The 21,921-nt window shown below is 35.6% G+C and overlaps 1 protein-coding gene across 9 annotated transcripts in view; it reads left to right on the forward strand.

Annotated features, from left to right (window-relative positions):
- Positions 1 to 21,921, forward strand: part of LOC141556459 (metastasis-associated protein MTA1) — a 610,678-nt gene that overhangs the window by 371,516 nt on the left and 217,241 nt on the right. Inside the window, exon 1 of one of the 9 annotated variants that reach the window (XM_074290611.1) lies at positions 465 to 729. The exons of the other annotated variants lie outside the window; for them this stretch is intronic. Coding sequence (XP_074146712.1) covers positions 704 to 729 — 26 coding nt within the window. The 5' untranslated portion in view covers positions 465 to 703. Of the gene's footprint in view, positions 1 to 464; positions 730 to 21,921 lie in introns of those variants that run through there. 9 annotated transcript variants of the gene reach the window in all.

The following is a 21,921-nucleotide window of genomic DNA, read 5'->3' on the forward strand; positions in this document are numbered from 1 at the left end:
GGGTGAGAGAGGGAGAGAGAGGGAGAGAGAGAGGGGGGGAGAGAGAGGGAGAGAGAGAGGGAGAGAGAGGGGGAGAGAGAGGGAGAGAGAGAGGAAGAGAGAGGGAGAGAGAGAGGGAGAGAGAGGGAGAGAGAGGGTGAGAGAGGGTGAGAGAGGGAGAGAAGAAAGAAGAAGGAGGAGGAGGAGAAGGGAGGGAGAAAGGAATGGAGGGAGTGGGAGAGGAAAAGGGAGAGAGAGAGAGAAGGTAGTGGGGAAGAGAAGGAGGGGAGAAAGGTGGGGAGAAGAGAGGCCAGGGGAGGCCGGGAAGAGAGTAGGGGAGACGAAGAAGGAGGAGCAGGAAGAAGATTATAGAGGGAGGATGGAGACTGTGTGTGGAATGGACTAGTAGAAGGGTGAGGAGCCGCCTGGAGCCAACCAGCCCAGTCCCATGGGTCTCTAGGGCCTCCCCCTCCCCTCGGCCTCCGGCGGCGGCGGCGGCGGCGGCGGCGGCGGCGGCGGCGGCCCGAGTGCGGCCCCTTTAAAGCGTACTCCCCCGCCCCCACCCCAGCCGATCGATCCTCCATTTTCCTGCACATTTCCCCCACCTGGAGGAGCCGCCGCGCCACCCTGCGAATCCCGAGCGCCGGGCCCCGGCCAGGCCAGGCCTTTGAGCCCCCAGTGCCGCGCTGCGCCCCCGGAGCCGAAGCCCGAGCCGGAGCCCGACATGGCCGCCAACATGTACAGGGTCGGAGGGAGCTCCCCTCCTCGCCGCCCCGGCCGCACCGCGGCCTTCCGCCCAGCTTCAGGCAGACCCAAATCGGCCCCAACCCAGCGCGTACTCTCGCCAGGCCAGCCCTGACCTACTCTGGGGCCTCCCCCAGGCTCTACTAGTCCCAGCCGCTGGTTTTGCTGCAACTCCCACCCCCCACTCCACCTCAGCCGCTCGCCCGCCCTGAATTCCATTCAGCTCCTCTCCTGTGGGGCTCAACCGGGCCTCCATGGCCAGGGTCCGGCTCTTCCTCCAGTTTGCCTTGGGCCATAACCATCCCGCCGCCTGTGCCCAATCTGAACCCCGTACTTTAATTCCAGGCCATCCTGCGCCCATCTTTACTACTTCCCCCAATTTCCCGAGGGCCTCTGCTCCTCTTGGGCTTCTCAATCTCTTTCCCCCTTCTTTCTTTCTCCCCCTCCGTCTCTCTCCCTTCCCCTCCCCCCTTCCCCCCGGGACCGAACATTCCGCCTGGCTGTTAAGAATGTTGGGGGGGAGGAAGTAAGTGACTCTGGTTGATTGGAATGAAGCAATGGATATCACTCGATCATCGAAAGACTTGACTTGGAAAGAGCTTACCTTTCTCACAGTTTTATGAATTTTTTTTGGGGGGGAAGCTAAGGAATGATTATTTGATAACTGCCAAAATTCGAAGCTAAAGGTGGGGGGGCTATATTGGTATCGGAAAGATGAGAAAGTGGCAGACATGACCTGACTGGGGGCTGAGGGGAGAGGCTCGGAGTGTTTGTGTGTATATAGGTTGCTTTCTGGCGACAAAGCTTGAGTGATGGAAAGGAGTTGTAAGGAGACCAGCAGAGATAATGGGTTCTACTATGGGGACAGCACTACCTACAGTACTTCTTTTTTGGGTCTTGGCCTTTGGGTAACCTTTTGGTAGGGTAACCATCATGCCATGAGGTACTGAATCTTTTAGTTTTAGTGATGGGGAGCAGTTGATTTTGGAATTTTTTTGGGGGGGCATAGATGTTCTTTTTTTCAAAACCAGGTTCTGTTAGAATCATTTTCTTGTGTGAAGCTGAGAAGGACGGTAATGTTTGTCTGGGGATGTGTGCTGAGGAGCAGAAGGGAATTCTTATCCTTCTTGTGTTTGTGGTAGGAAGGATACAAGACATTGTTCATTGGGTTAGTCGGGAACTTTAGGATTGCTTACTGTCCAGTTAGGAATATTAGTTGATCAACTGTTCCTGAAGTTATTTATACTATCTTAGAAGAGTAAAGATTTCCTTAACAATGATTTCCAAGTATAAAATGAGCTACTTTCTAAATGAGAGTCAAGACACATCTTGTTGATTCCTGTAGATGGAGTGGGTAATGCTTGGTGGTTTAAGCTTGGGGAAGGGTAGTTTGCTGAGAAGGGATAGGGGTGATGATGTGATACTCTTGAAAGACTTGAAAGAGTATACCTTCTCAAAATTGGAGAAATCCTCTGGCTTAGATTTCCAGTCAGTACAGCAGTGAGCAAAGGGTCATCTTTAAAGTTGGTGAGTGTTACTCAATATTTTTTACTGGTCCCCATTTTCTTTATGCTAAGCAGTTTGAATCCCACTTCTTTGATGATATACTATTGGAGGATGTCTATGTCAGCAGATATATTCTCTCTTGATCAACAACCCTCCATGAAATGCTGAGGCTTTCTCCCTACATGTCTTCTATAGTCTTCCTTTGGCAATAATTTTTATGAGTTGCTTCCCTTTGGTTTACCTTTGAAAGTTCAGATGTTGGATCAGAATTACTGACAATGCTACCATGTGACAGTGCTTTGATGCAAATAGACCCTGGTGCCTTGTAGATCGAATATAATCTTTGGTGGACTATAAAAGGCAGGACATAAGCAGATTCTGAGTTTCTTAAGAGTTAGGGTGGGGAAAATACTGAATCCTCTAGCTAAAGTTCCTTGACTTCATACTTCCTGTGGTTCCCTGTGATCATAGCAAGCCCAGAGGAATATGTTTCAGTAGTGCTAAATGTTAGGGGGTCCTGGTTGGGCATCAAAAGTTGGTTGCCTTTTTAACTTTTCCAACTACCTATTTTGGGGAGGGGAGGAGTTCTTATGTTACACAGTTCTGTTTCTTCATCAAGTTTTGACATGGGTAAAAACTTGAACTGCAAACTCCTCAGAAAAACTTTCAAAAAGACTCAATACTTCCACTTTGTTTCTTCTCCTCGTCTGCTGTAAGTAACCAGGCTTCCAGCCTCCTCATTCAAGTTAAAAAGTTCTCTTCAAATTAAGCATTGACCTCTTAATTGTCTAATTTTTGATGGCTTTTCTCAGTCCCAATGCTTCTCAACCTGTCTATTGCACGGTTATCACCCTTTTTTTCCTGAATATTCTGTCTACGTTAGCTATTGTGACACTTATTTTCTCTTGGTTCCACCTCCTTGTCTGGCTGTTCTCATCACATCCTATATCTATCTATCTATCTATCTATCTATCTATCTATCTATCTATCTATCTCTCATAACTAGGTGGTTTCAGATTCTGCCTTAGGCCCTCTTCTTACTATTTCTTTAGCTGCTCTTGGTAACCTAATAAGCTCTCAAGAATTTATCTATCATTTTATGCAGATGACTTCCATTTCCAACCCCTGTCTTCCTATGAGCTTCAGTCTCATATCACCTCATATCATCAGTTGCCTTTTGGAAATTTCAATTTGGATAACCTGGAGACATCTTAAAATTCCACTTGTCTAAAACTAAATTTGTTATCTTTTCTTTAATCCTTTCACTCTTATTTTATAGGGATGTCTAAAGCAGTCTCATAATAATGGCATTATTCTGGACTTTTCACTCTCCCTTATCCCATAAATTGTCATTTCTTGTATTTTTTTTTTTAGCATAGAACCTCATTCTCTCTTGGCTAGATTATTGGGACAGTTTGCTAATTTGGTCACTGTGCATTGTCTCTCACCACTCTAATCTATCCTATGACATTGTCCCATAGTAATTTTCCTTAACCACAAATCTGACCATGTAATGTTTATATTAAGTCATCTTTAGTAGCTTCCTATTGCCTCCTTGATGAAATCTAAACTGTAGTTGTAAGTTTTATACAATCTAGCTAGCTAGCTTCAACCTATATTTTTTCAGCTTTATTGTGTACATTATTCCTTTTCTGTGTAATCAGTCAAACTAGACTTCTACACAGGACATTCCATCTTGTACCTCCATGCTTATATGTTGAGCCATATACTTAGAATGTACTTTTCTTTCTTCAATTTCCTCGGGTCTTTCTCATCTTGAAGATGAAGTTTTTCTTGGTTCCCCTCTCTCCAACTGCTATGCTCAGCTCTTCCCTCACAAAGCATGTTGAATTCATTATTGAATATTTACTTTATGTGTATTTTATATTCTCCATATACAAAGATACACATATGTACGTATGTGTGTTTTCCACAGGGCTCTCTGAAAATGGCACTTTAATTTTTTTTATAGCACATTGGATTCTATTATATTCATATACCATAATTTGTTTAGTTGTTTAATTTTTTCCCACCATGCTATAAAATATTTTTGTGCATATAAGGCCTTTTTGATCTCTTTGGAGTATAGCCCTACTAAAAGTGTAAGTTATTTTAGGGCATTCATGCACAGTTTAGTGACTTGTGGGGTATAGTTCAAATTACTCTTTAAAATGGCTGGAATAGGGTACATCTCTAAAGGGCATGAATTTGCCTGTTTCTCTGCAATGACCTTCACTGTCAGTTATCCCAATCTGTTATGAAAACTTTAAATACTTTGGTCAATGAAATGATCAGCCATGGTTCCATAGTACTGATGATGAAGTGTTACTTCCTTGAGAGAGGTAATGCACCTAGTAAGCATAATGAGATACACCTTTTTGGACATAGCCAAAGTTGTGATTTTTTTTTTTTTTGCTTGATTGCATTTTTGTTATGAGGGTTTTGTTTTTGTGTTTTGGAGTGGGGTGATGGGAAGGAAAATAAATTCAAAATTAGGAAAATAAAAGATTGTAAATTTCTTGCTAGTAGAAATTGTTTAATTCTTTGTTTATATTTCCCATCCCCAGCACCTATTCCTGTGCCTGGTATATATAAGGCACTTAGATTTGTTGGTGAGTATTGTGAGTTACATATATAAATCTCATTTTGAATATGGGGAAACAGACTTAGAGGTCAAAAAGCTGTCTGGTTATGAAGTTAATAGGAGCATACACATAGACTTTTAGTAAATTAGACATTGACTTTTAGTAGACTGAGCATGATAATAGAAATTTGTCCTTGGAAAGGGTGGAAGCCATCCGAGCTTAATTCTTTGTACGCCAGAGCTACTCTGACTAATAAGTATCAGGTGGCAGGATGTTAGAACTTTGAAATATTTCCAAAGTTTGATTTCTTCCCCAAAGCTTTCTTCAGGTATGTGGTACCCTCTTTGTTTTATGTTTAAATCATGTTTGCAATGCTAAGTAGAGTTTGTAAATACTTAATTTTTAAAAATTAAATTTTCTTTTTAGTTTCTAATATTTTCCTTTTCCCTCCCCTCCCCAACCCCCAGAAGTCAAGAAAAACAAAATGCAATACCAATACAAAACAAATTTCTTCATTAACCATGTCCAAAGTTAAAAAAAGAGAGAGAGAGAGGGGAACATATGCTTCAGTCTGCAATCAGAGTCCATCATTTTTCTAGAGATGTATAGTGTGTTTCATCATGAATTCTTGGAAATTGTGGTTGATTGTTGTATTGCTGAGTGTTGCAAAAGTCTTTCAAAATTCCTTATCTTCACAATATTGCTATCATTGTATTAATTGTTCTCCTGATCCTGCTCACTTCCTTTGAATCAGTTCTTTGAAGTCTTCCAAGTTATTCCTAAAGCCATTCTCTTCATTTATTACAATATAATAGTATTAATCACATTCATATACCTTAACTTGTTCAGCCCTTCCCCAATTGAAAAGAACCCTCTTAGTTTCCAATTCTTGACACTACAAAAAGAACTGCCATAAAGATTTTTATACTTCTAAGTCTTTTTCTTCTTTCTTTGCTCTTTTTGGGGTATAGATGAAAGTAGCCATATTGGGGGATTTAAAGTTTAGTAGTTTTTTGGATGTTCCAAATTGGTTTCCACAAGTACATTAGTGTAACTGTTTTATGATAACCCTTTTAACATTTGTAATTTTTCTTTCTTTCTTTCTTTCTTTTTTTGTTAGCCAATTTGAATGACATTTTTTTATTTCTTTAATTATTAGTGATTGAGAGCACTTTTTTCCACATGGCTTGGAGTTTCACTATTGATGGCTTGGAGTTTTTTTTTCTGAAAATTGCCTGCCTATCTATCTATCTATCTATCTATCTATCTATCTATCTATCTATCTATCGATCTATCGATCTATCTATCTAACCTGTCTGTCTTTGACCATTTATAAGTTAGGGTATGGCTCTTTTTTTTCTTGTATTTTAAATTCAATTCTCTGTATATCTTTGAGACTTTTGTCAGAAAAACTTGTTGCAAAGATTTTGTTTCCCTCTGTTCTTGATTTCCTAATAATTTTAGTTGCATTGAGGAAATACTAAATTTTGGATTAGTATAATATTTAGTATAGTAAGCCTGCTGTCTCTGCTCTGTTATGCTGTTTCTCCCAGACTGACTTAATCACAAAAGCAATTTATGTAATGCTTTTAAGATTTGTTTTACTATTTTTTTATCTTAAAAGCTTGTGAGGGGAGGTACTATAGGTGTTTCCCACATTTTACAAATGGAAGAAACTAAAGCCCAGAGTTGATTTGTCCATGTCATTATAGGTAGTTAGCAAGTGTCTGAGGTGAAGACTTGCTTACTACAGTTGGAATGTGATGTGTCTTTTGGTTTAAGGTCAGAAAGCTTAATTTAGCTTATAACATTGGAGTCTTTGACCAAGTGAGATGTTCCCTATCTCACATCTAAAATGTCCAGCATATCCTTTGCTTTTCAACTATTAGGAGTCATGATTCTCTGGTTGGTTTCTTTCTCTTGAATCTTAATCCTACATGTAGCCCCTACTTCTTTCATGCCTGTTCACCTTTGGTGCCTTGATTCTTCTAGTCTGTCAGCATTGGAAGTTTTTTTTTTTTTCCCCCTTCTTAACCATGCTTAACCTAATAGGAAGGAATGACTTCTTTATATCTGTAAATAACCCTTGATCCCTTAGTCTTCTGTTTATACCCAACTCACCTTTAGCACAGGGTAACTCCTCTTCTTTTTCATTCTTGTTCCCTACTGGTGGAGGAAATTATGAAATAGTGATGGTGTCCATCATTAATACACTTCACTTCAATAGAGAAGTAAACTTTTTTTGATTGCTTATTACTATTATACATGGTATAAAGCAACAGTCACCAAAACCATTTGGTATTGGCTAGAAATAGACTAGTTGATCAGTGGCATAGGTTAGGTTCACAGGGCAAGATAGTGAATAAAAATAGCAATCTAGTGTTTGACAAACCCAAAGATCCCAACTTTTGGGATAAGAATTCATTATTTGACAAAAACTGCTAGGAAAAATGGAAATTAGTATGGCAGGAACTAGGCATGGACCCACATTTAACACCACATACTAAGATCAGATCAAAATGAGTCCAAGATTTAGGCCTAAAGAACGAGATCATAAATAAATTAGAGGAACACAGGATAGTTTACCTTTCAGACTTGTGGAGGAGGAAGGAATTTGTGTCCAAAGGAGAACTAGAGAAGATTATTGATCACAAAATAGAAAATTTTGATTACATCAAATTAAAAAGGTTTTCCACAAACAAAACTAATGCAAACAAGATTAGAAGGGAAGTAACAAATTGGGAAAACATTTTTACAATTAAAGGTTCTGATAAAGGCCTCATCTCCAAAATATACAGAGAATTGACTTTAATTTATAAGAAATCAAGCCATTCTCCAATTGAAAAATGGTCAGAGGATATGAACAGACAATTTTCAGATGATGAAATTAAAACTATTTCCACTCATATGAAAAAGCGTTCCAAATCACTATTGATCAGAGAAATGCAAATTAAGACAACTCTGAGATACCACTACATACCTGTCAGATTGGCTAAGATGACAGGAATAAATAATGATGAATGTTGGAGGGGATGTGGGAAAACTGGGACACTGATGCATTGTTGGTGGAGTTGTGAAAGAATCCAACCATTCTGGAGAGCAATCTGGAATTATGCCCAAAAAGTTATCAAACTGCATGCCCTTTGATCCAGAAGTGTTTGAACTGGGCTTATATCCCAAAGAAATACTAAAGAAGGGAAAGGGACCTGTATGTGCCAAAGTGTTTGTGGCAGCCCTTTTTGTAGTGGCTAGAAACTGGAAAATGAATGGATGCCCATCAATTGGAGAATGGTTGGGTAAATTATGGTATATGAATGTTATGGAATATTATTTTCTGTAAGAAATGACCAGCAGGATGAATACAGAGAGGCTTGGAGATAGTTACATCAACTGATGCCGAGTGAAATGAGCAGAACTAGGAGATCATTATACACTTCAACAACAATCCTCTATATGAGGATGTATTCTGATGGAAGTGGATATCTTCAACATAGAGAAGAGCTAATCCAATTCCATCCATGATGGATAGAATCAGCTACACCCAGAAAAGGAACACTGGGAAATGAGTGTAAACTGTGAGCATTTTTTTTTTTTTTGTTTTTCTTCTCAGATTATTTTTACCTTCTGAATACAATTCTTCCTTTGCAACAACAACAAAATACGGTTCTGCACATATATATTGTACCAAGCATATACTATAAGATATTTAATATGTATGGGAATGCCTGCCATCTAGGGGAGGGGGTGGAGGGAAGAAGGGGAAAAATTTGAAACAGAAGGGAGTACAAGGGATAATATTGTTTAAAAAAAAATTACCTATGCATATGTACTGTCAAAAAAAGTGTTATAATTATAAAATTAATTTTAAAAAGTAGCTTATCTCTAAAAAAAAAAAAAAAAAACAAAAACAAAAACCAAAAACAAAAACTATTATACATGATAGCTGTTGGAAACTTTTTTTTGGAATTCCTATTTTACCTTTCCTTGTCCTAGCCCAGGGCTCATTAATTTTTTTCATTTGTGATCCATTTTTGATTGATAAATTTTTATGTGACTGTATATAGGTAAAAAAAAATTGGTATACAAATCAAACATTTAATAATAATAAATTATAGTTTTGCTACCCCCCATATACAATTATGAGATCCCATATGGGGTTGTGAGATTGTGAACCACTGTTTTAAGAAGCTGGGTCCTAAAGCAGGATTTCTTAATTTTTTGTGGGTGTCATAGACCCTTTTGGCAATCTGGTGAATCCTTTAGGCTCTTCAGAATATTTTTTAAGTACATAAAAATAAATTATATAGGACTATAAAGGGAACCACTTTTAGAATTATACGGGCTTTTTCATTCTCAGTTTCTTTAATTACCATGAGCTACATGAGGATGGTCGGACCTTAAAGTCACCTATAACTATTCTACTTCATATCATTGTGAACCCTAAAATTCTTTTTATTTTCTAATCATAAGCTTTCATCTTTACTAATATTCCTTTTAAATCTTTCTACCTCACCCTGAACTCCAATTCATCTATTCCTCACTGTTCCTTAGCATTTTACTGAAGCTCAGATATTATTTGGCATATCCTTTACTTTTACTTTTACTGAGAAAATAGTAACCAGCCATCTGTTAAGAACTTCCTTATCTTCCTCAACTGTAAGCATCTCTATGTTAACCCCCATTCTCTCTGCATTTGCCAGGTGACCCTACTGTGAATTCTGCCCCCCTACTTGTACTCTTTAACTGATCCCATTCCCTTCTATTTCTTGGACCTTACTCCTTTCTCTCTTCCAATATTACTTGTTTTCTTTATTAGCTTCATTCTTGTTGCCTTCAAAAACACTGAGATCATCTATCTATCTATCTATCTATCTATCTATCTATCTATCTATCTATCTATCTATCTATCTAATCTATCTATCTATCTATCTACACATATTTAAATGTAATATCCTGCTATCAAATTATCATAGATTTACATCTACTTTTCTAGCCAGATTCCTAGATAAAGCAGTACACACTTGTTTTTCAAATTCTTAAATTGACCTGATCCTACTACGCAGTTGAAACCTTTCTAAAGTTTCTAATGATCTCAAGTCAAATGTCCATTTCTGCATGCTCATCCTTTCTAATCTTTAGATACTGTTTACCATTTTTGGATACTCTCTTCATCCTTGCCTTCTATGATATAAATAAATTCTCTTCTGCTTCTCACTGGTCTGACTGCTCTATTATAAATCAATTTTGTGCACATGTGCGTTGTGTGTGTGTGACGTGTGTGTGTTTTATTTATGTCTTCCTTGTTCTGGCTCTTCAGGTCCCATTGGTCCAATTGTTTTTATGCAGATTTCCCTTCTAGCTCTTATTTCTCTTTACGTCCACTGTTGTATCACCAAACTCCTGCTAGACATGTCTATTTGAATTTTCTTTAGGTATCTCATCCTCAATATAGCTAAAATAGAATTTATTTGGTAATATTCCTCTGTGCTGCTACCACTTCAAAAAAAAAAAATTCTTATTCACCTTATCTCTGCCTCTTTACGTCTTTGGTTTCTTTAGTTAATGATCCCACCTTCTGCAAGAAGCCTTTTCCAATCTTCTTCATTTTCTTGATGCCTTCCCTCTGAGATGTTTTTATCTTGTATGTGAGCTCTTTGAGAACAAGAATGTTTGGGTTTGTTTTTTTTTTTTTGTTTTTTTTTTTTGCCCTTCTTTGATTTCTCAGCCTTTAGCATAGCATCTGACAATTACTATTTAGTTGATTCTGAGAATTCTCAGCCTGAGTTATTATTGACTCTTCATTTCTTTCATCTCTAGTTGATTGTCAATCTCCATCTCTGCCTGCCCCCAATTCAATCATTAGGGTCTCCACTGTTCGATCTAGAAAGTCCTCTTGTGAGAAAGACCCCTTGTAGATGTTTTATAGGAGTAATAGACAAGAGGCTCATAGGATAAGGTATAGATGAATTGTAATATGAGTAGAGTTCCATATCATTGATATAACATCAAATAACATTTATTGCATTAGTTTTTTAGTTATCTGACTTTAGTTCAAATGATATCCTTTCTGCTATCTGTATGACCCTGGGCAAATCACTTTATTTCTCTGAGTCTCAGCTTCTTCATCTGTAAAGTGGGCATGATAATAGCATCTACCTCACAAAGTTATTATGAGAATTATATAAGCTAACATAAAATTAGCAATTCCTTTTCTGTTTTTGTTTTTAAATTTTATTTTAGTCTTATTTTTACTAAGTTACATGTAAAAACAATTTTTAACATTTGTTTTAAAAACTTTGAGTTACAGATTTTCTCCCTTCTCCCTCCCTCACCTTTGAGAATGTAGGTTATACTTGTATAGTCATGTAAAGCATTTTCATAGTAGTCATATTATGAAAGAAAGACTACCCAAAAAAGAAGAAAAAAAAAACCCAAACCTTGAGGAAAAGAAAGTTTTTAAAAAGTTTGCTTCAATCTATATTCAGACACCATCAGTTATTTTACTGGGTATGGATAACATTTTTCATCCTAAGTCCTTTAGAGTTATATTGAATCATTGTATTGTTGAGAATAGCCAAGGAATTCACAGCTGATCCTCTTAACAGTATTGCTGTTATTTTGCACACAAAGTATTTCACTTTGCATAATCTCATAGAAATCTTTCCAGGTTTTTCTTAGAACATTTTGCTCATCATTTCTTGTAACACATTTGTATTCCATAATAATCACATATTGCATTTATTCAGCCATTCCCCAATTGAAGGGTATCCCCGCAATTTCCAATTCTTTGCCTTGTCAAAAGAGCTACTATAAATATTTTTGTACATATAGGTCCTTTTCTCTTTCCTTTTTAAATTTTTTTTAAAAAAATCTCTTTTGGGATACTTATAGTATTGCTAGGTCAAAAGGTATGCATAATTTTATATCCCTTTGAACATAGTTCCAAATTGCTCTATAGAATGGTTGAATGAGTTCACAATTCCACTAAGAATGCATTAATGCTTGATTTTTTTTCCCCCAAGCCTTCTCTAATAATTTGTCATTTTCCTTTTCTGTCATATAAGCAAATCTAATTAATCAACCTCAGAATTGTTTTAATTTGCATTTCTCACAGAATCTACTATGCTTCAGATGAAGTAAAAAAGCAGAGGTTGCATCCTGATCTCAGATCAAACAAAAGTAAAAATTGATCTAATTATAAGAGATAAGGAAGGGCACTATATCTTGCCAAAGAGTAACATAGATAATGAAGCAATATCACTATTAAACATATATGCACCAAGTGGTATAGCATCTAAATTCTTAAAGGAGAAATTAAGAAAGCTGCAAGAAGAAATAAACAGCAAAACTATAATAGTGGGAGATCTCAACCTTGCTCTCTTAGAACTAGATAAATCAAACCACAAAATAAATAGAAAGAAGTTAAAGAGGTAAATAGAATATTAGAAAAGTTAGGCATGATAGATCTTTGGAGAAAATTAAATAGAGACAGAAGGGAGTACACTTTCTTTTCAGCAGTTCATGGAACCTATCCAAAAATTGACCATATTGTACATAAAGACCTCAAATTCAAATGCAGAAAGGCAGAAATAGAAATAATAAATGCATCCTTTTCAGATCATGATTTAATAAAAATTACATTCAATAAAAAGCCAGGGGAAAATAGACCAAAAAATTATTGGAAACCAAATAATCTTATCCTAAAGAATGATTGGGTGAAACAGCAAATCATAGTCACAATTAATAATTTCTTTTTTTTTTTTTTAATTTTAATTTTATTTTATAATTATAATTTTTTTTGACAGTACATATGCATGGGTAATTTTTTACAACATTATCCCTTGCACTTCTATTCAGATTTTTTCCCTTCCTCCCCCAACCCCCTCCCCCATATGGCAAGCAGTCTTATATATGTTAAATATATTACAGTATATTCTAGATACAATATATGTGTGTAGAACCGAATTTTTTGTTGCACAGGAAGAATTGTATTCAGAAGGTAAAAATAACAGTTTACATTCATTTCCCAGTGTTCCTTTTCTGGATGTAGCTGGTTCTGTCCATCATTAATCAATTGGAATTGGATTAGCTCTTCTCTATGTTGAAGAAATCCACTTCCATCAGCATACATCCTCGTACAGTATCATTGTTGAAGTGTATAATGATCTTCTGGTTCTGCTCGTTTCACTCAGCATCAGTTGATGTAAGTCTCTCCAAGCCTCTCTGTATTTCTCCTGTTGGTCATTTCTTATAGAACAATAATATTCCATAACATTCATATACCATAGTTTACCCAACCATTCTCCAATTGATGGACATCCATTCATCTTCCAGCTTCTAGCCACTATGAAAAGGGCTGCCACAAACATTTTGGCACATACAGGACCCTTTCCCTTCTTTAGTAGTTCCTTGGGGTATAAGCCCAGTAGTAGTATGGCTGGGTCAAAGGGTATGCACATTTTGATAACTTTTTGGGCTTAATTCCAGATTGCTCTCCAGAATGGTTGGATTCTTTCACAACTCCACCAACAATGCATCAGTGTCCCAGTTTTCCCACAGCCCCTCCAACATTCATCGTTATTTGTTCCTGTCATCTTAGCCAATCTGACAGGTGTGTAATGATACCTCAGAGTTGTCTTAATTTGCATTTCTCTGATCAATAGTGATTTGGAAACAATAATTTCACCCAAGAGAATGATAATAATGAGACGTCATACCAAAATGTGTGGGGTGCAGCCAAAGTGATAATAAGGGAAATTTTATATCTCTAGAGGCCTACTTGCATAAAATAGAGAAAGAGAAAATCATTGAATTAGACTTACAATTTAAAAAGCTAGAAAAAGAGCAAATTAAAAACCCGCAAACACTAAACTTGAAATTCTAAAAATAAAAGGAGAGATTAATAAAATTGAAAGTAAAAAACAAAAAACAAAAAACTACTGACTTAAATAAAACTAAGAGTTGGTTCTATAAAAAAACCAATAAAATAGATAAAAGCTTGGTAAATTTGACTAGAAAAAGGAAAGAGGAAAATCAAATTGTTAGTCTTAAAAATGAAAAGGGAGAACTTTCCACTAATGAAGAGGAAATTAGAGCAATAATTAGGAGTTACTTTGCCCAACTTTATGCCAATAAATTCGATAACTTAAATGAAATGGATGAATACTTTCAAAAATATAGCTTGCCCAGATTAATAGAGGAAGAAGTAAATTGGTTAATTAAACAGTCCCATTTTAGAAAAAGAAATAAAACAAGCTATTAACTCCCTAAGAAAAAAGTCCCTAGGACCAGATGGATTTACATATGAATTCTACCAAACATTTAAAGAACAATTAACTCCAATACTATATAAACTATTTGAAAAAATAGGGATTGAAGGACTCCTACCAAATTCCTTTTATGACACAGACTTGGTACTGATACCCAAACCAGATAGGTTGAAAACAGAAAGAAAATTATAGACCAATCTCCCTAACGAATATTGATGCTAAAATCTTAAATGAAATATTAGCAAAAGATTACAGATTATCATCCCCAGGGTAATACACCATGACGAAGTATGATTTATACCAGGAATGTAGAGCTGGTTCAATATTAGGAAAACTATTAGCATTATTGACTATATTGATTACCAAATTAACAAAAACCATATGATCATCTCAATAGATGCAGAAAAAGCATTTGATAAAATCCAACATCCATTCTTAATAAAAACAATTGAGAGTATAGGAATAAATGGACTATTCCTTAAACTAGTCAGGAGCATATATTTAAAATTGTCAATAAGTATCATATGTAATGGGGAATCTTTCCCAGCAAGATCAGGAGTGAAACAAGGTTGTTCACTATCACCATTACTATCCAATATTGTATTAGAAATGCTAACTTTGGCAATAAGAGTTGAGAAAGAGATTAAAGGAATTAGAGTAGGTAATGAAGAAACTAAATTATCACTCTTTGCAGATGATGTGATGGTATCCTTAGAGAACCCCAGAGATTCTACTAAAAAGCTATTAGAAATAATCCACAACTTTAGCAAAGTTGCAGGATAAAAAATAAATCCACATAAATCCTTAGCATTTTTATACATCACTAACAAAATCCAACAGCAAGAGATACAAGGAGAAATTCCATTTAAAATAACTGCTGATAGTATAAAATATTTGGGAATCTATCTGCCAAAGGAACGTCAGGAACTATATGAACAGAACTACAAAACACTTGCCACACAAATAGTCAGATCTAAACAATTGGAAAAATATTAAATGTTCTTGGATAGGCTAAGCAAATATAATAAAGATGACAGTACTACCTAAACTAATCTATTTATTTAGTGCTATACCAATCAGACTCCTGAGAAACTATTTTAATGACCTAGAAAAAATAACAAAATTCATATGGATGTACAAAAGGTCAAGAGAACTAATGGAAAAAAAAAATCAAATGTACCTGACCTAAAGTATATTATAAAGCAGTGGACACCAAAACCATTTGGTATTGGCTAAGAAATAGACTAATTGATCAGTGGAATAGGTTAGGTTCTGAGGACAAAATAGTCAATAAATATAGCAATCTAGTATTTCACAAATTCAAAGACCCCAACTTTTGCAATAAGAATTCACTATTTGACAAAAACTGCTGGGAAAACTGGAAATTAGTATGGCAGAAACTAGGCATAGATCCACATTTAACATTGTACACCAAAATAGGATCAAAATGGGTTCATGATTTAGGCATAAAGAACGAGATCATAAATAAATTAGAGAAACATAGGATAGTTTATCTCTCAGACTTGTGGAAGAGGGAGGAATTTATGACCAAAGAAGAACTAGAGATCATTATTGATCACAGAATAGAAAATTTTGATCATATCAAGTTAAAAAGCTTTTGTAAAAACAAAAGTAATGCAGACAAGACTAGAAGGGAAGCAATAAATTGAGAAAACATTTTTACAGTTAAAGATTCTGCCTCATTTCCAAAATATATAGAGAATTGACTCTAATTTATAAGAAATTAAGCCATTCTCCAATTGTCAAAGGATTTGAATAGACAATTTACAGATGATGAAATTGAAACTGTTTCTACTCATATGAAAGGGTGTTTCAAATCACTATTGATCAGAGAAATGCAAATTAAGACAACTCTGAGATACCATTACACACCTATCAGATTGGCTAAGATGACAGGAAAAGATAATGCTGAATGTTGGAGGGGCTGTGGGAAAATTGGGACACTGATTCATTGTTGGAGGAGTTGTGAATGGATCCAACTATTCTGGAGAGCAATTTGGAATTATGCCCAAAAAGTTATCAAACTGTGCATACCCTTTGATCCAGCAGCGTTACTACTGTTTGTGGTAGCCCTTTTTGTAGTGGATAGAAACTGGAAATTGAATGGATGCCCATCAATTGGAGAATCGCTGGATAAATTGCAGTATATGAATGTTATGGAATATTTTTGTTCTGTAAGAAATGACCAGCAAGTTGAATAAAGAGAGGCTTGGAGAGACTTACAAGAACTGATGCTGAGTGAAATGAGCAGAACTAGGAGATCGTTATACACTTCAACAACAATCCTCTATATGAGGATGTATTCTGATGGAAGTGGATATCTTCGGCAATGAGTTCAGTTCCAATTGATCGGTGATGAACAGAACCAGCTACCCCCAGAGAAAGAACACTGGGAAATGAATGTGGACTGCTTGCATTTTTGTTTTTCTTCTCAGGTTATTTTTAACTTTCTAAATACGACTTTTCTTGTGCAATAAGAAAACTGTATAAATATGTACACATATATGATATTTATGATATAATTTAACATGTATGAGACTGCCTGCTATCTAGGGGAGGGGATGGAGTGAAGGAAGGGAAAAGTTGGAACAGAAGTGATTGCAAGGGACAATGTTGAAAAATTACCCATGCATTTCTCTAATCAGTAGTTAATTAAACCATTTTTTCATATGACAATAGATAGCTTTGATTACTTTATCTGGAAAGTATTCATATGTTTTGATTATTTCTCAATTGGGGAATGACTTTTTTTTTTTAAATAAATTTGACAACGTTTTCTATATGTTTGAGAAATGAAGCCTTTATCAGAAATTTGCTTCAAAGTCCTGTTCCCTCTCCCTCTCCCCCAATTATTCAAGTTAACTTATTCTCTTTCTTGGCTGCACTTTATTCTGTTTTCCCTCTCTTTTTATCCTCTCCCTCTTCAAAAGTGTTCTCCCTGGGTTTTTCCTTGCTTCTATCATTCTTGCTTATTTTTCTCTTATTCCCTTTCCATCCTCATTTCCTGAACGATAAGATAGATTTCTATACACAATTGAGTTTGTATGGTATTTCCTCTTTGAGCCAATTCTGATGGGAAGTCATCCCTCTTTACCCCTTCCCTGCAAAAGCAAGTTCCAAATGTCATTTTCCCATGTAGGAATGTAAATGGTTAACCTTCTTAAGTCCCTTATGATTTTCTTTTCTTGTTTACCTTTTTATGCTTCTTTCCAATTTTGTGATTTGAAAGTCAAATTTTTCTGTTCAGCTCTGGTCTTTCATCAAAAATGCTTGAAAGCTCCTTTATTTCACTGAATATTCTTCCACCTTTTCCCCTGAAGGATTATACTCACTTTTGCTGGGTAGTGATTCTTTTTTGTATTCCTATCTAATTTGCCCTCAGGAATATCATTCCAAACCCTCCAGGCTGTTTCATGTAGAAGCTGCTTATCTTAATTGTGACTCCATGTTAAATGAATTGTTTCTTTCCTACTGCTTGCACTATTTCCTTGTTGACTTGGGAGCTCTGGAATTTGACTCTGATATTCCTGGGAGTTCTCATTTGGGAGCTCTTTCAAGAGGTAAACAATGGCTTCTTTCTAGATATTCTATCCCCTGGTTCTAGAATATCAGGGCACTTTTCCTTGATAGTTTCTTGAAATATATATATATAAATAAAACCATTGCTTTCAAGAAGTCCAATCATTTTAAAATTTCCTCTTCTCCAGGTCAGTTTTTCCAATGATAGTTTGTATTATCTTCTATTTTTTATTCTTTAATTTTGTTTTATTGTTTCTTGATTTCTTAGAAAGTCACTAGCTTCCATTTGCTCAAATCTAATTGTTGAGAAATTATTTTCTAGGAACAAATTAAAACCCCCCCAACAAACACAAAACTTGAAATTCAAAAAAATAAAATGTGAGATTAATAAAATTGAAAGTAAAAAAACTATTGAATTAATTAAAACTAAGAGTTGGTTCTATGAAAAAACCAACAAAATAGACAAACCCTTAGTAAACCTGATTAAAAAAAAAAAAAAAGGAAAGAGAAATTATTTTCTTCAGTAAGCTTTTTACCTCTTTTTTTTTTCCATTTGGCCAATTCTGCTTTTTAAGGTTTTCTCCTTGTTGACTTCTTTTACCATTTTGCTTAGTCTGTTTTTTAAGATGTTGCTTCTCCTTAGTATTTTTATGTCTTTTTTTTTTTAAACCACATCTGTTGACTCATTTTTTTTCTTGCATCAATATCATTTCTCTTCCCAATTGTCTAATAAAGGAGTTGGAGAATCTTCTCATATTTCTTCTTTGGGTGTCATATCTATTCTTTGTAATTTTGCAGCATTCGTTTTTTGCTGTTTTTGGTTTATCTTTCCATTTACATTCTTGTATTCATTATGTATGTGTTTTTTCTGGCTTAGTTTATTTCATTCTGTATCAATCTTCATGTAAATTTCTCCATGTTTTTTATTACTATAACATTCTATTATATTCCTCTAGCACAATTTATTTAGACATTCCAGAATTTTTAGGCCCTTCCTTATTTCCAATTCTTTGTAAATGTTTTGGTGTACATGGGGACTTTTTTCTCATGGTATTATTATCTCCTTGGGGTAAAACCCTGTACTGGAATCTCTGGATGAAAAGATATAGGTATTTTAGTTGTTTTATTTTCTTTTTATTTTCTTGATTCCAAATTATTTTCTGTTAGGTTCTTACTAAGTGCTAATGAGATAATGAGATATTAGGTTCTTACTAAGTGCTAAGTTGGTACTTCACAATTCTCTGGTTCCAGCCTTTCAGGGGAGTTTTATCCCTTTGAACTTCTGGGGAGAAGCTTACATGTTTAAGAGGAGCAAGTTCATTGGTTGAAGTATTTCTCCTACAAGCCCCTGAGTTATTCCACGCCCATTCTCTGGGAGGATAAAAGAAGAAGTTAGAGTCTGGAAAGTCAGTTCTGGATTGGATCAAGGAGAAGACGTCCTGTGGATTGGCAAGTGAAGAGGACAGAAAAAAAGATTCACAGAGAAAAGAAACCTCCCAGAGAAGGATTACAACTGAGAGACAACAGAACATTACAATTTTCCAAAATGACTGTTTGATGAGAGTTAGGGAAGGGGGAACCCCATTTAGGTTGGCACAAAGATAGTCCCATGATGATGCAGTGTTCCCTGTAACTGAATTTACAGGCTGGAAAACCTAGTTTGATAAAAAAGGTTTATTGTAGGGATTTGGAAGTAAACTTAAAGGTAGAAAGACGCCAGGGCCAAAGGTGGTCACTGGGCAGGCAGGAACCCTTACATGGCCAGAAGGATACTATATTTGGAGGGAAGGGCTTCTGCAAATCGAGTGCTCTGGCTCGTTTCTTTTATACCTAAAGGGGCTTGTGCGTGGTGCCCCAAATTGGCTCAGAACCAGTGGGGGATGGGACAGCCCGGTGACCAGGAAGTAAATCAAAGGTCAGCCATGGGGGACCTCAGCCCCCATCATGTTCAGATTTAGAATTTCATTAACAATGCACTAATATGACTTTTTCTCACAACACTTCAATATTGACTGTTTAATTTTTTGGTTATTTTTGGCAGTTTACAGGTGGTGAGGCAAACCCTCATATTTTTCTAATGCATTGCTTAGTTTTAAAGGGGAAAATTCTTTTCTCTTTATCTTTTTAAAAATATTATATGGAATGGCTCTCTGGGAGGAAGAGATATTTTAACATGTATTTTACTGTTTTGGAGCATTCAATAGTTTGTAATTCTTTTGAGAACTATTTAATATCTTTTGAGATATCTTGGAGAATGACTTTTGGAGTTCATATCGATAGTTTTATATCTTACCACATCTATTTGAAAAAAAGTGGTATTTTTACCCCTTGATTTGCTTCCTTTGTTATCCTTAATATATTAAATTTGTGTGGAAGTTCTTTAGTTATTATCTCTTCTATCTTTATTATATTTCTTATTCACTTAGGCATAAATGCATCTGTTCATTAATCTGTAAAGCTATATGATCTACTTTTCTTCTTTTTAATAGAAGAACTTTTCTCTCTCCCTACCTTTTAAAGAATTATTTCTTTCAATAGTTTGGAATTTTTTGTTCTTCCAAATCAATTTGGAAGTTATCTTTATCTAGTTATAATAGTTTTATTGTATGGCATAATATTAGAACTATAAATTAGTTTTGCTAGTATTCGCATTTAATAATAGCATGGCCCAGCCATGACTAAGGATCTTCCAGCTGTTGAAGTGTGGAGTGGTGGTATGTTTTATTTATTTTTGTTTTTTAGGAGCACTTTATAATTGAATCGATATAAGTATATTACTTGCCTCCATAGATTAAACTTCCAAACATTTTGTTCATTTTGTAGTTATTTTGAATTTGTCTTTTATATTTTGATGGCCTTATACAGAATTACTGTTGTAGTTGTTTTGATTTATTTTTAGCTTGCATCTTTAGTGAAGCTTTGTCTTTAAAGTGATTGTTTCAGTATCTCTGCTGATTCTCTAGGATTTCCTTTTTCTTTCCTTTTTCTTTTTCTTTCTCTCTCTTTTTTTTTTTTTTTTTTTTTTTTTTGCTGAATCAATTGGGATTAAGTGAGTTGCCCAGGGTCAACACAGCTAGGAAGTGTTAAGTGTCTGAGATCAAGTTTGAACACAGGTCTTCCTGACTTCTGGGCTGGTGCTCTATCTACTATGTCACCTACCTGTCCATTAGGATTTTCTAAGTAAGCTATCATGTCATTAGCAGATGGGTATAATTTTATCTCTTCTAGATCTGCATTTACACTTTAATTTAATTTTATTCAATTTTTTTGCTTTTTGCTTTGCTAACATTTCTAGAACTATATCAAATAGTGGGGGAGGTGGAGCAGGATAATGGAATAATATATAAGGAATTACACTGAGCTTACCCGACCCCCAAAATCCTCCAAATAGATCTAATCGTATTTTATTTTTTTCTAATTACATGTAAAGAAAGTTTACAACATTCACTTTTTAAAAATTTTTTTTAATTTTTAAAAAAAAATATTTTATTTTATTAATTTTATAATTATAAATTTTTTTGACAGTAGATATGCATGGGTAATTTTTTTTTTACAACATTATCCCTTTTATTCACTTTTCCAAATTTTCCCCTCCTTTCCTCTACTCCCTCCCCTAGATGATAGGCAATCCTATACATAATAAATGTGTTACAGTATATCCTAGATACAATATATGTTTGTAAAACCAAATTTCTTGTTGCACAGTAAGAATTGGATTCCGAAGGTAAAAAGACAATAGTACAAACATTTTACACTCATTTCCCAGTGTTCTTTCTCTGCGTGTAGCTGTTTCTGTCCATCATTGATCAACTGGAACTGAATTGGATCTTCTCTGTGTTGAAGATATCCACTTCAATTAGAATATATCTTCATACAATATCATTGTTGAAGTGTATAGTGATCTCCTGGTTCTGCTCATTTCACTCAGCATGTTCATGTAAGTCTCTCCAAGCCTCTATGTATTCATCCTGCTGGTCATTTCTTACAGAACAATAACATTCCATAACATTCATATACCATAATTTACCCAACCATTCTCGAATTGATGGGCATCCATTCATCTTCCAGTTTCTAGCCACTACAAAAAGAGCTGCTACAAACATTTTGGGACATACAGATCCCTTTCCCTTCTTTAGTATTTCTTTGGGATATAAGCCCAGTATCAAAGGGTATGCACAGTTTGATAACTTTTGGGGCATAGTTCCAGATTGCTCTCCAGAATGGCTGGATTCTTTCACTACTCCACCAACAATGCATCAGTGTCTCAGTTTTCCCACATCCCCTCCAACATTCATCAT

The sequence above is a fragment of the Sminthopsis crassicaudata genome, chromosome 2 (assembly GCF_048593235.1).
Source record: "Sminthopsis crassicaudata isolate SCR6 chromosome 2, ASM4859323v1, whole genome shotgun sequence".
In the NCBI taxonomy this organism is placed as follows: domain Eukaryota; kingdom Metazoa; phylum Chordata; class Mammalia; order Dasyuromorphia; family Dasyuridae; genus Sminthopsis; species Sminthopsis crassicaudata.